We start from the raw sequence: 15,651 nt of genomic DNA on the forward strand, positions 1-15,651 counted from the left end.
TTTACATGAAAAGTTTAAATGATTAAATGACATAACAAAAATTCAAAAAACCTTATATTAGTATTCTCAGGATCCGAGATCCAACTCAATTATATATAACTGTGTTTGATCAGTGTTGATCTCACGGGTCTTACCCGTTTATTGATATTCTTAGGACCTGGAAACCGGCCCCGTTGTAAATAACCGGGTCTCGCCTGGTGTACGTAAAGAGAAAATGGTCATACCAGTGACACCCGACTCAGAACCTGTTTAATGGTATTCTTAGGATATGAGAACCGACTATAATATAACTAACCGTGTCTGATCCGGATCAGTTGGGTCGGCATGCAATTTTCAGTAACCAGGTCGGGTCAAAATCCATCAATATTTAAAAACAATTGGGTTCATCCCAAATCGATCCTTGGTTTCTTCGAGGAAAAGAAACCTCAGGCTTTGAATCAAAGACACACACACACACGTAATCCTTAATCAATCCATCCGGCAACACTCAATCGGCGTTGGTGATGGCAGCTCTTGAGTACCTGGATTCTCTCCGTAGCTCTCACCCGGAGCTATCCGACTGGTACAACACGCTTGCAGATCTCTACCAGAGGAAGCTATGGCACCAACTCACTCTTAAGCTCGAACAATTCGTCGCACTCGCTGTTTTCCAGGTCCCTCTTTATATTAATATATATTCTTTATTAATTTATTGACTCTTTGTATTAATTACGTCATCCAGGGTTTATTTTTGCTGAAAATTTGCCATAGAGATTTGAGTTAGTGTTTATAAATTTAGTGCATATGGTGTCTTAGTGTGTTATAGGCAGTGTTGTAGAACTCGCTTGCTGTGGGGTAGGGACTAGCGACTAATCGGATTAAAATTTATATGTAGTTTTCTAAATATAAATATGTATACCAAATAGTGATTAATCGGCGACTAGTCCGTGGGGTACTTACTAGCGATTAATTGGTCCCATGCTTAGGGCATATAGTACAGAAGAATGCTAAAATCGACTATATGTTGTAATGAAGTATACAAATGCTTGATTTCTGAATGCCATGATTTGATGATTTTTAAGATTTAAGAACAGAGGTTGAGATTCTGTGTTAGCGTTAAAGCCAAGTCGACAACCCAACGAAAGAAGAAAAGTATCTTGTTCATATATTAAATGTTTATGTGGAAAATATTAAAAGGTTATACATTACGTTTTTATTCCTTTTTCTTGTGTATCTAATTATCTGCACACATATAAAATTTCTTTGTGAAAAGTTAAGAGGAATTTACCTGTTACTATACTTATCTTGGTATCATAGTTATCAAATGTGATAAGCGCTCGAAAGCGTTGAGGCTGGGTCTAGCGCCCAGGCGATAAACGCAAAAAAAGCGCCCGATTTTGGAAAAAAGCGCACATTATAAAAACAAAATTTTTAACTTAAATGGAACATCTTATGAAGAACACATACTTTCATTCTTCAAATAGTTTATAAAACAACCAAAATCCAAAATCCAAAACAAGAAGTAGTACCAAGTACATCATAATAATTAGAAAAACGAAAAATCAAAACACAGAAAACCCAAAAACTAAAACAACTCAAAATGCAGAGAACAAAAAATGCAGAGTAAAGAAACAAATATTAAAGCTGAAACAAATATTAAAGTTAGATAAGATTATAAGAAATAAAGAACAAAAAATCCGAATTTAGGTTTTTTAAGAAAAAACTAACCTGTAACTAACCTGTAAATTCTTAGTTTATTGATGATTTTGTGTGCTATAATATTAATTGTGGAACCCCTTAAATAGTGGAGTGTTAGAGACTCCTAGAGAATAAGAACAGATTATTAAAGGGAATTTAATACGCATGGGGAGGTTTGGGAAAATAAGACTGCGCCTTAAATATCTGCTGCATGCTAATTGCAATTAATGCACCTGGCGCTTTAAATGCGCTTAAGCGCAAAAAGCACACGCTTTTAATAACTATGCTTGGTATAAGCAATTAAGAATTAGTTTTGTATGTTAATAAAGTGAAAAAAAAGGTTCCTTTGATTTGGGACTGTGGGATAATTCCTGTGATATGAGTTGTAGAAGTCTTACATCGAAAATCTAAAGCTTCAACAAGTTGCTTTAATATAGAGATCCTAGATGTTATATATATGGGAGTTGGGAAAAGTGAATATGTGGTTGTCACGCATCTTATCTTAGATGCAAAACATGTCAAAACTGCATAGTTTGATTAAGTTACATCAAACTATGGCTAAATTTTTTAATTCACCCGTGGTTGATTGCAATCGATGTAACTGATATGGATTCTTTGTTGACGTTTTATAATCTGAAAGTGTCATCTTTCTTTTTCATAGCACTCAAAATTTTATTTTTTTTATTAAGCACCTCCATGAATGAAAATGTACAAACACCATTGTGCGAGATGCAAAGTGCAACTGGGTTGCATCATGCATGCACACTAGAAGTTTCTTTATTAGGTAGTGGTGGCATATTCATAGGACCTGCATATATATCATTTCTGATTTGATTTTGAAGAAGAGTATATATTATTCAGAAGACAGCCCGACTTGTAGTTTGAAGACATTTAATTAAAACCATGTAGTTCTGATTTGCTCTTAACCAAAACAATGTTTTACCTTCAAGTAATAAACATATCTATATGCAAGTCCATATGCTAAAACAATGTTTTTACTTTCAACAAAACCTCCTTCATCCTATATTTTGGGTTTGGTTACACTAAATGTTCATAACCATGGGAACAACCAACCAATCAATGTAAACAGTCACAATTCATTGTAAGCTTATTTGTAGCGTTTTGGGTATCATCATATTCTAAAATCAAATCAATATTATTAAAGTTAGTAATGCATACTCATGTACTTCTTGCACTTTCTTCTTTAATTTTTCAGGTTGACAGTTAACTGTTAGCAGCTTTAAAAAAAATACAAATAAGCTTTATTTCTCTCTTTTTTTTTTAATTTCACATTTATGCTCATGAACTCCTTTGTTATTTGTATTTCAGGCTGGCGATGCTCTGATACAACTATATAATAATTTTATCACTGACTTCGAGACTAAGATCAATCTTCTCAAGCTTGCACATTTTGCTGTTATAGTGTCTCGTCAGTACTCAGATAAAGTAGATGCCATCAGCTATCTTGAAGGAGTGATTGAAAAGCTCAGAGCTACTAAAGAGTCGCGCATAGAGGAACCAATCCTTTATATTAAGATGCAAATAGCAGCTTTTAATCTTGAAAAGGGCGATCAAAAGGAGTGCAAGAATCTTCTAGATGATGGAAAGAGTACACTTGATAGCATGACTGACATTGACCCATCTGTATACGCTAATTACTATTGGGTGTCGTCTCAGTACCATAAATCTCGCCAAGAGTTTGCTGAGTTTTACAAGAGTTCTCTACTTTATTTGGCCTACACCTCGGTGGAATCTCTCTCAGATTCATTTAAGCTGGTATGTTTTAGAGAAATTAGTTACTTACGTATTTGATTTTTAACTGTTATGTCACTGATTTATGTTTGTGTTTACAGGATCTTGCATTTGATCTGTCTTTATCTGCTTTACTGGGAGATAACATTTACAACTTTGGAGAACTACTTGCACATCCAATAGTGAGTGCCACCTATTACCTTTTGACATGATATTGGTCCTTTTGTTATGTGCTCTACGACATGGTTTTCTTCGAACCACATTTGTTTACATTGATGATTTTTAAATACTAACCTATGGGCTATGATTTTTATATACATGCTATCCAAAAGCTTACATATCTATTTTTGTATATGTGTGTGTGTGTGTGTGTGTGCATAGACTATAGATAACTTACACATTCAACCACATGTGCACAGTTGCATATGTAATTATTAGCTCAAGAAAGCCCGCTGAATAAAAACCCGACCTGGAAGTTTTAAGGAAGTTATTTTATTTTATTGCATGATGTAACAAAATTTCTTTACGGGCTCAAAAGGTAATTACATTAATTTGAACATGCGCAGATTAAAAGTCTACTTGGGACAAAGGTTGAATGGCTCTATTATATTCTTGAAGCATTCAACGCTGGAGATCTTGTTCGCTATCAAGAATTATGCCGTGTTCATGCAGCGTCACTGAACGCCCAGCCTGCTTTGGTGGCAAATGAGAAGAAGCTTCTGGAAAAGATTAACATTCTCTGCTTGATGGAAATTATCTTCAGGTTTCTATTCTCTTTGCAAAATTCTTGCATATTTTAACTACAGTAGCTGTTTTTAATACATTTTTTTATGTGTGTTTGCAGTCGGCCATCAGAAGACAGAACCATTCCATTGACCATCATTGCAGAGCGGACTAAACTGACAGTTGAAGATGTTGAATATCTTCTCATGAAGAGTTTATCTGTAAGTCTGTTTTTTCTTAATTTATAGAATATTATTCTTGTCCAACCTAAACATAGCAATTGATAATGAATAGAATGGGCTGTTGCGACCCATGTACTAATTACGGGTGTCAACGAGCCGAGCTACTTATGAGCTGCTAGAGATTGGCTTGCTAAAAGCTCTTTTAATAAACGAGCTCGAGCCAGAGCTTCATATAGGCTTGGTTAGGTTTGCGAGCCTAAATGAGCTTATTTTGTATATAATAGTAACAATTTTGTTTAATATAATATAATTTATTTTTACATAATAAATGTTATTACATAATGTAATATTATGTTCATGTACATACTTAAAATTATAAAAATATGTACATGTAATAAAGCAGTTAACTAGTAATAAAACTATCTGAGCTGGGCTCGAGCCTGTAAAATTAATCACGAACCTAACTTGAGCTCCCCGAAGTTAAACGAGCCAACTCAGCTAGGCTCGTTTACACCCGTCCCTATTCCCCTTCCTGATGTGCTCCTCTCTCTCTCTCTCTCTCTCTGTTTAATGTATTGAAAAATTCTTGAAAATAGTGGATGCCTGGATGGTAAATGATGAGTATAGGCCTATAGAGCATAGGTGAGGTGACAACTAAATTAATAATGAATGGTGAATGAGTCAATGAGGAGTATAACACATGGTCTTATAAATGAGAATTTTAAGTTTCTTATTCATTATGGATATCATCATCATCATCATCATCGTACTCAGTATATCCCACCAATAGCAATGCTATGGTAGGGTCTGAGGAGGGTAAGATGTAGACAGCCTTACCTCTATCCCATAGGGATATAGAGACTGCTTCCGGTGAGACCCCCGGCTCGATAGTAGTTTTGCATCAAGCCTTGGACATAAGGCACATAGCACTCAATCATCGGGACACCGGCTGATTGGTGCATGTGCCCTTGTCTTTCGGCTATCAACGCCACTACATGATGCCTGATTAACCTTCCGCCACTTTTAACGTTATTTTCATGAGATTAGTAAAATAATGTCAAAATTAGTGCAATTTTACTTTTGCCCACCTGAGGGTTCACGCATATATACATTATATGCGCGCACCGCAAGCAGGGCGTTTATTCATTATGGATATGGATTATGTATATTGCAGGTGCATCTTATTGAGGGGATAATTGATCAAGTTGAAGGAACAGTTTACGTGTCATGGGTGCAACCTCGAGTTTTGGGAATAAGCCAAATCAAATCTTTGCGTGATCGGTTGGACAACTGGGTTGGGAAAGTACACACTGCTCTGGTATCTGTTGAAGCAGAAACACCGGATTTAGTTGCATCTTAAGTTTTGTATTTCGACAATATTGTTTCTTGTTTTGTAATACTTATGAGGATAGTTTGTTACTGTGTTGATGATGATGATGATGAATTTATTGTGTGGTGGGCTAAGTTTGTGTAAGATACCTATTTGCTTTCGTTTTTGTTTTGATGCCAGACTGCAAGCACAAAGAATAGTTGTGGAACGTTTGTTGGGTTCAAATCGTTTTAAGTTTATTCGATGATCTACTGTTTCGCTTTGTTACATTCTTTTATAGAGATAAAATACACCACTTAGAGAAGTGCTATGATATGTACTTGTGTTGTATCGTTATAATGTAAATAAACGAGTTCGGGTTTGTTTATACCTGAATTTGGCTTGCTTAATTTTAAAAGATTTTATCATCTTGTTAAGAGCATCTCCTTGATCTGTTTTTCTATCTCATTTGGATGTGGAGGTATCTGTACCCTGTAGGGGCTATGATAAGAGTATTCTTTTGATTGGGCGATAGCTCTTTTCTACCTTTTTTTTTATCTCGGGGAAATACGATCGGAAGGGGTTAATTATAAGCACTCTGGTACATTAAGAGCAACTCCTAGATTCAAAACCCTCTGACTTGTTTCAGTTTTGTATCATAAGAAATTTAAACAATTGTTTCAAATACAATGAATGGGCCTGGTGCTTGGCGAACAGAGTCTTATGTTTAAAGTTTGAGCTTGATTTATGACTAATTTTTTCGCTAAGCTCAAGCTTGAGTAGTTTACTATTAGTTATTTAAAGTCGTGACCTGGGTTCGAATCCTCTTTAAGTCGTTCAATCACTCCCTCCTCTTTCTTTAACTTTGCTAATTTGACTCAATCCCTTAGGTTTAACAGGCTGGTTAAATCCTTTCTAAACTTGAATTAAGTATGTTAAAGAAATGTGTGGTTAAAGATAAGGGAACAAAGTGCAACTAACCTTTAAATAACCGAGTAAAATTTTTGAGCCAAACGCATAGCTTATACTTAATTACGGGAATTAAATCGAACAAAAAAACAAATTTATTCTCCCTACCTTTGCATTATATGTTGTACAATAAGATTTTGACAACAATCAAAATCGTTCACCCATCTAGGTATACCCGTTGGCAAAATGCTACCCTAGCCCGTGTCGCAAACATCACTAGTTACCGGCCCGTCATCAATTCCAGGGGAAACTCACCGTCTGAAAACCCCTATGGACTATGGTAAAACCTCTGACTTATGCATAATATTTTGTCACGAACAAGACTTAAACTCACATCATATAAGCAAAAATAAAACGACACACACACACACTAGTTTTTATCTCCTTATTAAAGGGGTTGTTTTACGTTATTCGTTTATAATATTTACATTTTTTTAATTTTAATTTTATTTATTGTAAGAAAGTTAATAATATACTTAGGATTTGATAATGAAAGAGGTTCACAAATAAATGAGATGTTATAACCCGGTTTAAAAACTATTTGGGTTTGTGAGACCCATGACCCGCTTATTTTTTTTATTAAAATTCGGATATTAATTTTTAGTATATCCCTATTTTATAGGATTTTCATATCAAATATTTTGGTGAAACTAAATTTTATTTAATGAGATATTATAATCTGTTTAGGGGCATTATGGATTTGGTGAGACCCTTACTTGTGAATTCAGGTCAAATGCATGAGAAACTTGTATTTATAAATAAAACAATCCGATGACTTGAGAGAATGTATGAAACAACCTTTTAAATGTTTCGTTTATATATCTATAATATATATGAACGAAAACAATAAATTCCTACGTGTCGCAATGTGGTTGCTCCCCCTTTTTTTGGAGTCACCAAATTTGCTTGATTTTTAAATGGAGGCTTCTCATGCATTTATCCCGAATTCTTGGGTATGGGTCTAATCAAACCAATAACATCTCATTAAATAAAAAACTAATCCCACCAAATATTTGATGTAAAAATCCTATAAAGTAAGGATATACTAAAAAACAATATATTATTTATTTAAAAAAAGATATATATTATTTATAATTAAAAACCCAATTTTAGTAAAAAAATAAATAAATGGGTCTTGGGTCTCATCAAACCATATAGCTTTAAACAGGGTTATAACATCTTATTTATTTGTGAAACAATTTATCATCAAACCATAAGTATATTATTAATTTTTTCATACAATAAAAAAATAAAAATTCAAAACATAAATAAATATTAGAAACAAATAATATAAAACAACCACTGTAAATATACGAAACATTTAAATACTTTATGATTGTTTCTTAAATTTACTCAAGCCACCATATTGTTTTAATTGTAAATAAAGACTTCAATGCATTTGACCCAAATTCACGGTATGGGTCTCACCATACCTAGATAACCTTAAACGAGTTATAACATCTTACTGTTTTAAAATAAATCCCACCAAGTATTTGATATGCAAATCTTATAAAGTAGGGATATAGTAAATATTAATATCCAATTTTTTAAGAAAAATCTATTATTTATAATAAGAAACAATTTTATAGTAAAAAATAAGCGGGTCATGGGTCTCACCAAACCCAAAGCTTTTAAACGGGTTATAACATTTCATTTATTTGTGAAACTATTTCATCATTAAACCCTAAGTATATTATTAACTTTTTTATAATACATAAAATTAAAATTTAAAAAAATATGAATATTAGACACGAAAAAAAAACACAACCCCCGTAATACGGGAGATAAAAACTAGTATTTAATATTTAAGATATAAAATATTTTTTAAGAACAATTATCATGACGAACCCTAACTTGAGACTAATCTTTGAACGTCCTTAAACCCCTCAAAACCACCACAAATCCGCACCACCGTGATGGTGTTGGTTGTTGCGAGAAGATGGGTAATTGTTGTGGTACTAATAATAATAATGGTTTGAAGGGTTTAGAGGAGAACGTTGCGGATTACCTGATGGATTATTATTCGCAAGATGGAGGCGAGTGGAACTCTTGTTACTCAAAAAAGCCAACGCCTAGGAACACTGCTTTGAAGTGTTAAGTTATCGATTAGATGTTTTGATTTTGTCATATACAAGAAATGCAGTCCTTGATGCAGATGGTGACCAACTTTTGCTTGTATCTACATCCATGAAGTAAGTTCTCTTAATTATCTGCTGATATTATTAGGGTGGTTCTGTATGCTTTTGCAGCCTTTAAATTTTGTTCCTTTAATATGTGGCTTTACTACCAACATTTTGATTGTTTGATAGTATTAGTAGCAAGTCACAAGATATTTACTGAACCTCTGTTCTGTTTCATAACTATAGCATTAATGAATATTATGATGAGATCGATCGTTCGACTTTCAATCTTGTAACTTAAAGTGGCTTTAGGTTTTACATGAGCTCGGTTGCAGATTATTTTTCTTTATCACACTTGGTTTGGAAATTGAGGGAATTGGTATGGAGTAAGTTCTAACAAATTACTTCAACCAAAGGAATTTAACATTCGATTAGAGTACGAGTCTATGTTGTTTACTAAAATGCCCCTGCAACTAATAAAATTCCCATCTTCATATTTTTCCTGACACCCCTCCTCCCATAGTTTTGCAACTAGACCTTTTGAAATTCAATGATACCTGATTAGACCAACCGACCGACCCATCTACGATTCAGGTAGATCGGGTTTCGGGTATGAAAAATTGGGTAACTGATTCACCCGCGTTATTTTTGGTTTGGGTATAGGGTAACTCGAATACCCCTTTTTAAATTTAAGGATAACCCACACAACTTGGTTTTGTTCCCAAAGCGTCGGTTCAATTCAAACCCGTTTCCTTTACTAGTTGTCTATTATCAAAACAAGCTGATGATTCCTTCGCATTCACCAAAACAATCAATTCTCATTCAACAATCAGTCACTTGCAATTAATAGATTTATATCCAAATTTAGGGGTGGTGTTTGATTATTTTAATTGGGTTTTGGGTTTCACGGGGTTAATCGGGTCCTGTTATTTGGATAAATTGTCAAAAAATGTCATCCCAAACCGAATAACAAAGTATTCACATATCGCAAAATAAAACCAAAAAGTGTTGCATTTTATAGGATTATGGTTGGAAGTCTTTTCTATACTTGTATATAAGCTTGCCTGATAGGTTGGGGAGCGTCGAGCATGTTTATTGTTGTTCCAGCCAAATCTGCTAATTTACTTTGAAATAGATGCTCATATTTTATTTGACATAAACAGAAAAGTACAAGAGGTTACTAAGATGGATTAGAGGATATAGACGTTTATTAGCAGCTAAACAGCCATTTATATGTTGCTTCTAGTACATAACAAAAGAGAACAAGGGGCAGCAATTGCGATTCTTTATTGGCATATTCGACGGAAATAACTGGAACATACAAATACCCTTAGTAAGTTTTTGAAATATATAAAGAGTAATAGAGATGAACGACGTAACAACCTTTTTGTGAATATAAACAAAGATGAGGGTTTCAGTATTCGAGAGTGTGCCAAGGCCGAGTGTAAGCTCGCACAAAATGAGGACTTGATGATAATGTTTATTTAGATTAATTAAGGCTGCCAGAAAACACGATTGCCAATTGATATATGACGGACGACCTTTGGATTATTTTTAGTTGCAAAATTCTGAATGATTTTTAGTTTTTTTTTTCTAGTTGGAAACTTTTGGGTAGTTTTAAATTTTTATAGTTATTTTTCTCATAAGATACCTTTATTATATTATAGTTTTGATCGGATAATGCTATGAATAAATGGTACTCCATTTATTTATTTATAAGGTAGGATTCATTAAATTTCCATGAGTAATCAAACATGATGATAGTAATCAGTTGACCAAGTCACTCATTGTTTTCGTTTCTCTAAATTGGAATAACTTATATTAGCTGCTTCAATTTTATAGAATTTTATAAAGATGTTAAGTATTTTTTAAATTAATTAAATAAAGAGACGAGATCTGATTGTGTCCCTGTGGTTTCAGGGTGAGTCACGTTTGCGCTTCTGAAAATCAAAATAACATGATCCACGACTTTTTGACCATCTTTATGTGTCCCTCCGCTTAGCGACATTCCTTAACGGTATGGTCTTTTCACATTTACAATACATACATACATACTATGATGGTATTACCTTCATGTTTTATGTTCACACACTATGCGTTTGCGTTCCTAAACTTTTCTTCCTATACAGGCTAACACCCCAAATAATTCTTCCACACCATGCCGTCGTCCACCACCTACTTCAACACCACACCCTGGTTCGCCACCACCTTCATCATCAAGTACCAATGGTATAACCCAAATCACCGTCGCCACAACCAATTGAACTCCAATCACCGAAAGGCCTTGCACTGTTCGACTTCTAAATCATTCTCCTCTCCATCATCGCTAACTCTAGATCCAAGTCACCACCATCCTCGCGATCACCGTTACTCTTCATGATCGAAATGTAGTTCAACTTCAATGCCATAGTCCAGTCGGAGCCAAAACATGTGTATAGTTTGAATCTGGTTGAATGGTTGTTTTCGGTTCGATTTGATTAGTTTTGCTTATAACTCTTTAATTAATCGAACTTTTTGTGTAACGGGATTTCGTATGCCTGACGTTGCACGTTATGGTGGGCTTGACTATCTTGCAAAATAATTACTAATATGTGATGCATAATTATGTCTAGAACTGATCAAGGTTTGTTTTGCGGATCAAGTGTATTTTTGTTAAGGTTTTCCTTGACTAGTTTCATCCATTATTTTTGTATGATAATGGATGATTGTGTTAAGATATTGGATGATGTTAATGGTTTTTTTTAGGATATTGGTTGATTAAAATGTGAAAATGGATGGTAAATGATTATAAAAATTAAGTTTTATTTTCAAAAAAAAATTGAACGGTAAATGATAAAACAATAATTAGATTTAATAAAAAAAACGTGGCCCGTCCCTAAACCCAATGGAATGCAAATATATATTCTCTTTTAACTAACGCCCTGTTCTTGAGTTTTTTTAAAGGATAGAAAGGAAAGGAAAACTAAGGATAGTTAAAAAATAGGTATTCTTGAGGTTTTTTTAGGATGGAAAGGAAAGGAGTAGGAAGAGTATTTTCCCAATAAGTTATCCTCCAAAAAATGGGATGATTATTTTTCCTCTAATTTCCTTCCAACTCAAGAACACACCTAATTAAAAAAAAATTCCTTCCCTTCCGTTCCTTTTCTTATCCTTCCCTCTCTTTTCCTTTTCTTTCCTTGGTTAAAAAACTCAAGAACAAGACGTAAATAATTATACTTCAACTTTTTCACTAAGTTACTCCCAACTTTTTTTTTGTTCTTTAAAATTTCCAATGTTATAAAAATATTAAAGACATGTTAATTTATAAAAGAAATCGTTAATATATTTTTGGTGCATTAAAGTTACTCAGGTTGTCTAAAAAATAAATTGTTAAAAGGGGAAAATTCCCGGAATATCCATGTAATAAAAATGGTTTTCATTATTGTCTCCACTTTCCAAAGAATCCCAAAATGTTAATAACTAAATGATCGGATCGAGTAATTTATCAGCCAAGGCGAGTAAATTGTTTAGCCAATCAGAACTGATCATATATCACTAAATCGGACACGACCTGTAAATTGTTAACAATAAAATCGCCAGAATTAGTCAAGACGAGTAGATCACGGACGAGTAGATTGTGGTCCACGAGTATGTTACGTTACAAAACAAAACGGAACATGTAGATCGTGGCCGAGTAGATCACGTTCCACGAGTATTTTATGTTACAAACAAACATGGCCGACTGGCATTTGTACTAAAACCAAATGACGACTAATATGCAGTTTAAAAGAGTTGAATGACTTAAAAAGAAGTTAAATAAGATTAAATACGGTGCAAACCATCTTTCAATTTTAAAAACAAACTATTTTGAAATACAATTTTAAGTTATAAATTTGCTTAAAACTTGAGAAAAATGTATTTAAATAAATGGATATTGGGAATAAACGGGTTGAACTTTAAAATATTTGGTTCGCAATGATTTGCTCGATAGTTCCCATGATCTACTCGGCACTTCGCAATGATCAACTCGCAATAAACTCGTGGCCCGTGATCTACTTGTCATTTAATTCATCATCATCATCATCATCATCATCATCATCATCATCGTACTCAGTATATCCCACCAATAGCAAAGCTATGGTAGGGTCTGAGGAGGGTAAGATGTAGGCAGCCTTACCTCTACCCCATAGGGATAGAAAGGCTGCTTCCGGTGAGACCCCCGGCTCGATAGTAGTTTTGCATCAAGCCTTGGACATAAGGCACATAGCACTCAATCATCGGGACACCGGCTGATCGGTGCATCTACTTGTCATTTAATTTCACTACACATTAGTCGGCCCGCTTTGTTTTGTTTATAACGTAACATACTCGTGGACCACGATCTACTCGTTCGTGATCTACTCATCTTGACTGATTCTAGCGAGTTTATTGTTTAACAATTTACTCGCCGCGTCTAATTTAGTGACAAATGGCCAATTCTGATTGACTAAACAATTTACTCAGCTTGACTGATAAATTACTTTTGTCTGATTATTTAGTTATGAACATTGAGTATTCTTTGAATAGTGGAGACAATAATGGAAACCTGATATATTAAATAGATGTTATGAAGTTATATTTCATGTGGAGCCCATGTTTAAAAAGCAGTATCCTATCCTTTATCTACATCCTTTCTTTGGCTGATACTTCCTCTAAATCTCACAGATGAGATTCCCTCACCCCAAGAGAAAAAAAAAACACAAAATGACCATCACTTCCTAAATTAAAATTTAACTCCTCATCATCAAAACACACACACACACACAAGCATCCATTAATATATGCATAGCTGACATAATGGCTGGGACATCAGTCCACCACAATATGCTTTTACCACAACCACAAGAACATCACCATCACACAAAAGCAATTGATTTCACTTCAAGAGAGCAAGAATGCATCTCCCTCATCAAGAACTGCAAAAATATTCAACAACTGAAGCAATCCCATTCACTAATCCTCAAAGTAGGCTTAAATTATACTTCTTTCTGCACATCCAATCTTCTATCAACCTGTGCTTTGTCCAGTTGGGGCAGCATGGACTATGCCCAATTGATATTCCAACAAATCGACGGTCCGGATTCGTTTGAATTCAATACAATGATCAGAGGCCATATTATTAAAGACATGAATCTAGATGAAGCTGTTATGTTATATAACCAAATGCTTGAAGTGGGAATTCAACCAAATAACTTCACATATCCATCAATTCTCAAAGGGTGTGCTTACTTACAAAGACTTAAAGAAGGGATGCAGTTTCATTGCCACGTCGTCAAGTATGGGCTTCAAGATGATGTGTTTGTGCGGAACAGTTTGATTAATGTGTATGGAAAGTGCGGTAAAATAACAGAATCATGTTCTGTTTTTGAGCAAATGGATGATTTTGATAGAACATTGGCTACTTGGAGTGCAATAATTGCAGCTCATGCTAGTAAGCAAATGTGGAGTGAGTGCATTGGCTTGTTTCAAGAGTTGACTAGTCAAAGCTGTTGGCGGGCGGAGGAGAGTGTGTTAGTAAGTGTCCTATCTTCATGTACCAATTTGGGTGACTTAGATTCAGGAAGGTCTACACACGCGTTTTTGACAAAGAACTTAAGTGGATTGAATGTGATTGTGGAGACTTCTTTACTAGATATGTATCTAAAATGTGGATCTTTGGTCAAAGGGTTGACCATATTCGAAAGAATGAAGGTGAAAAACCAATGGTCTTACAGTGTCATGATATCAGGGCTGGCATTTCACGGTTATGGCACCGAAGCATTAAGGGTATTTTCGGAAATGCTTGAAAAAGGATTTGAACCGGATGAAGTTGTGTATGTAGGTGTGTTGACCGCATGTAGTCAAACAGGCCAAGTTGAAAAAGGTCTTGACTTTTTCAAGAAGATGACCGTTGACCACAAAGTTAAACCCACAATTCAACACTACGGGTGTTTGGTGGATCTCTTAGGTAAAGCGGGAAAAGTCAAAGACGCGTTTGACCTCATTACAAGCATGCCAATGGAAGCAAATGATGCATTATGGTACAGTTTACTTGATGCTTGTAGGGTCCACCAAGATTTAGAACTAGGAGAAAAAGTTGCCAAAAAGCTACTAAATCTGAACTCACCAGCACCTAATGCGTACGTAATTCTATCAAATATGTACGCAAAAGCCCAGAAGTGGGAGAATGTAGTGTTAACCCGAAGAGAAATGGGTCAAAAGGGGTTGATGAAAACGCCCGGTTTTAGCTTAATTCAGGTGAAAAGAAAGGTCTATAAGTTTGTATCGAATGACCTAAAGTTGGCCCACTGTAAAGAGTTATCTGATATGATTTACCAGATGGAATGGCAGCTTAAATTTGAAGGGTATTGTGCAGATACATCAGAAGTGTTGTTTGATGTAGATGAAGATGAAAAGAGGGAAAGACTGAGTAAACACAGTCAGAAATTGGCAATTGCATTTGGGCTCATTAATACTTCACATGGTTCACCAATTAGGATAGTTAGAAACATGAGAATGTGTAAGGATTGTCACAATTATACCAAATATATTTCATCAATCTTTGAAAGAAGAATTACTGTTAGGGATAGAAATAGGTTCCATCATTTTGAGGATGGAAATTGCTCTTGTAAAGATCATTGGTAATTGTTAAATACATTTAATTATTTAGATTTTCAATGCCATATTCAGTTTTTATTTATTTATTTATTTATTTATTTATTTATTTATTGTTAAGTTGTGGCAGCTGATGGGAGAAAAGGGCAATGAAGAAATTATATATAATTACTTTACTTGATTATCACAATTAGCACGTTAATTTCATCTGTACGTTAACTTTCCTACATATATACACCCTGTGTAATTGTAACACTCACCGAACCACTTAAATCACTTGTGTCACTTTATTTTTCGGTTTGTTGCG

General features: G+C 34.5%; 1 protein-coding gene and 1 pseudogene across 1 annotated transcript; both read left to right on the forward strand.

The window, feature by feature from the left end:
• Positions 1 to 502: 502 nt before the first annotated feature.
• Positions 503 to 5,881, forward strand: LOC143624505 (26S proteasome non-ATPase regulatory subunit 13 homolog B-like). Its single transcript, XM_077095137.1, has 6 exons — positions 503 to 653; positions 3,007 to 3,453; positions 3,531 to 3,611; positions 3,996 to 4,192; positions 4,274 to 4,373; positions 5,509 to 5,881. Exons 1-6 carry the CDS (start codon positions 504 to 506, stop codon positions 5,692 to 5,694), a joined length of 1,161 nt encoding a protein of 386 aa, XP_076951252.1. The 5' UTR covers position 503; the 3' UTR covers positions 5,695 to 5,881.
• A 7,458-nt stretch (positions 5,882 to 13,339) lies between these two features.
• LOC143624516 (pentatricopeptide repeat-containing protein At1g31920 pseudogene) lies at positions 13,340 to 15,421 on the forward strand (annotated as a pseudogene).
• Positions 15,422 to 15,651: the final 230 nt, after the last annotated feature.

This window comes from Bidens hawaiensis, unplaced genomic scaffold, assembly GCF_021521415.1.
Source record: "Bidens hawaiensis isolate Kalapana, Puna unplaced genomic scaffold, B.hawaiensis_p1.1 tig00000369_1, whole genome shotgun sequence".
Classification (NCBI taxonomy): Eukaryota; Viridiplantae; Streptophyta; class Magnoliopsida; order Asterales; family Asteraceae; genus Bidens; species Bidens hawaiensis.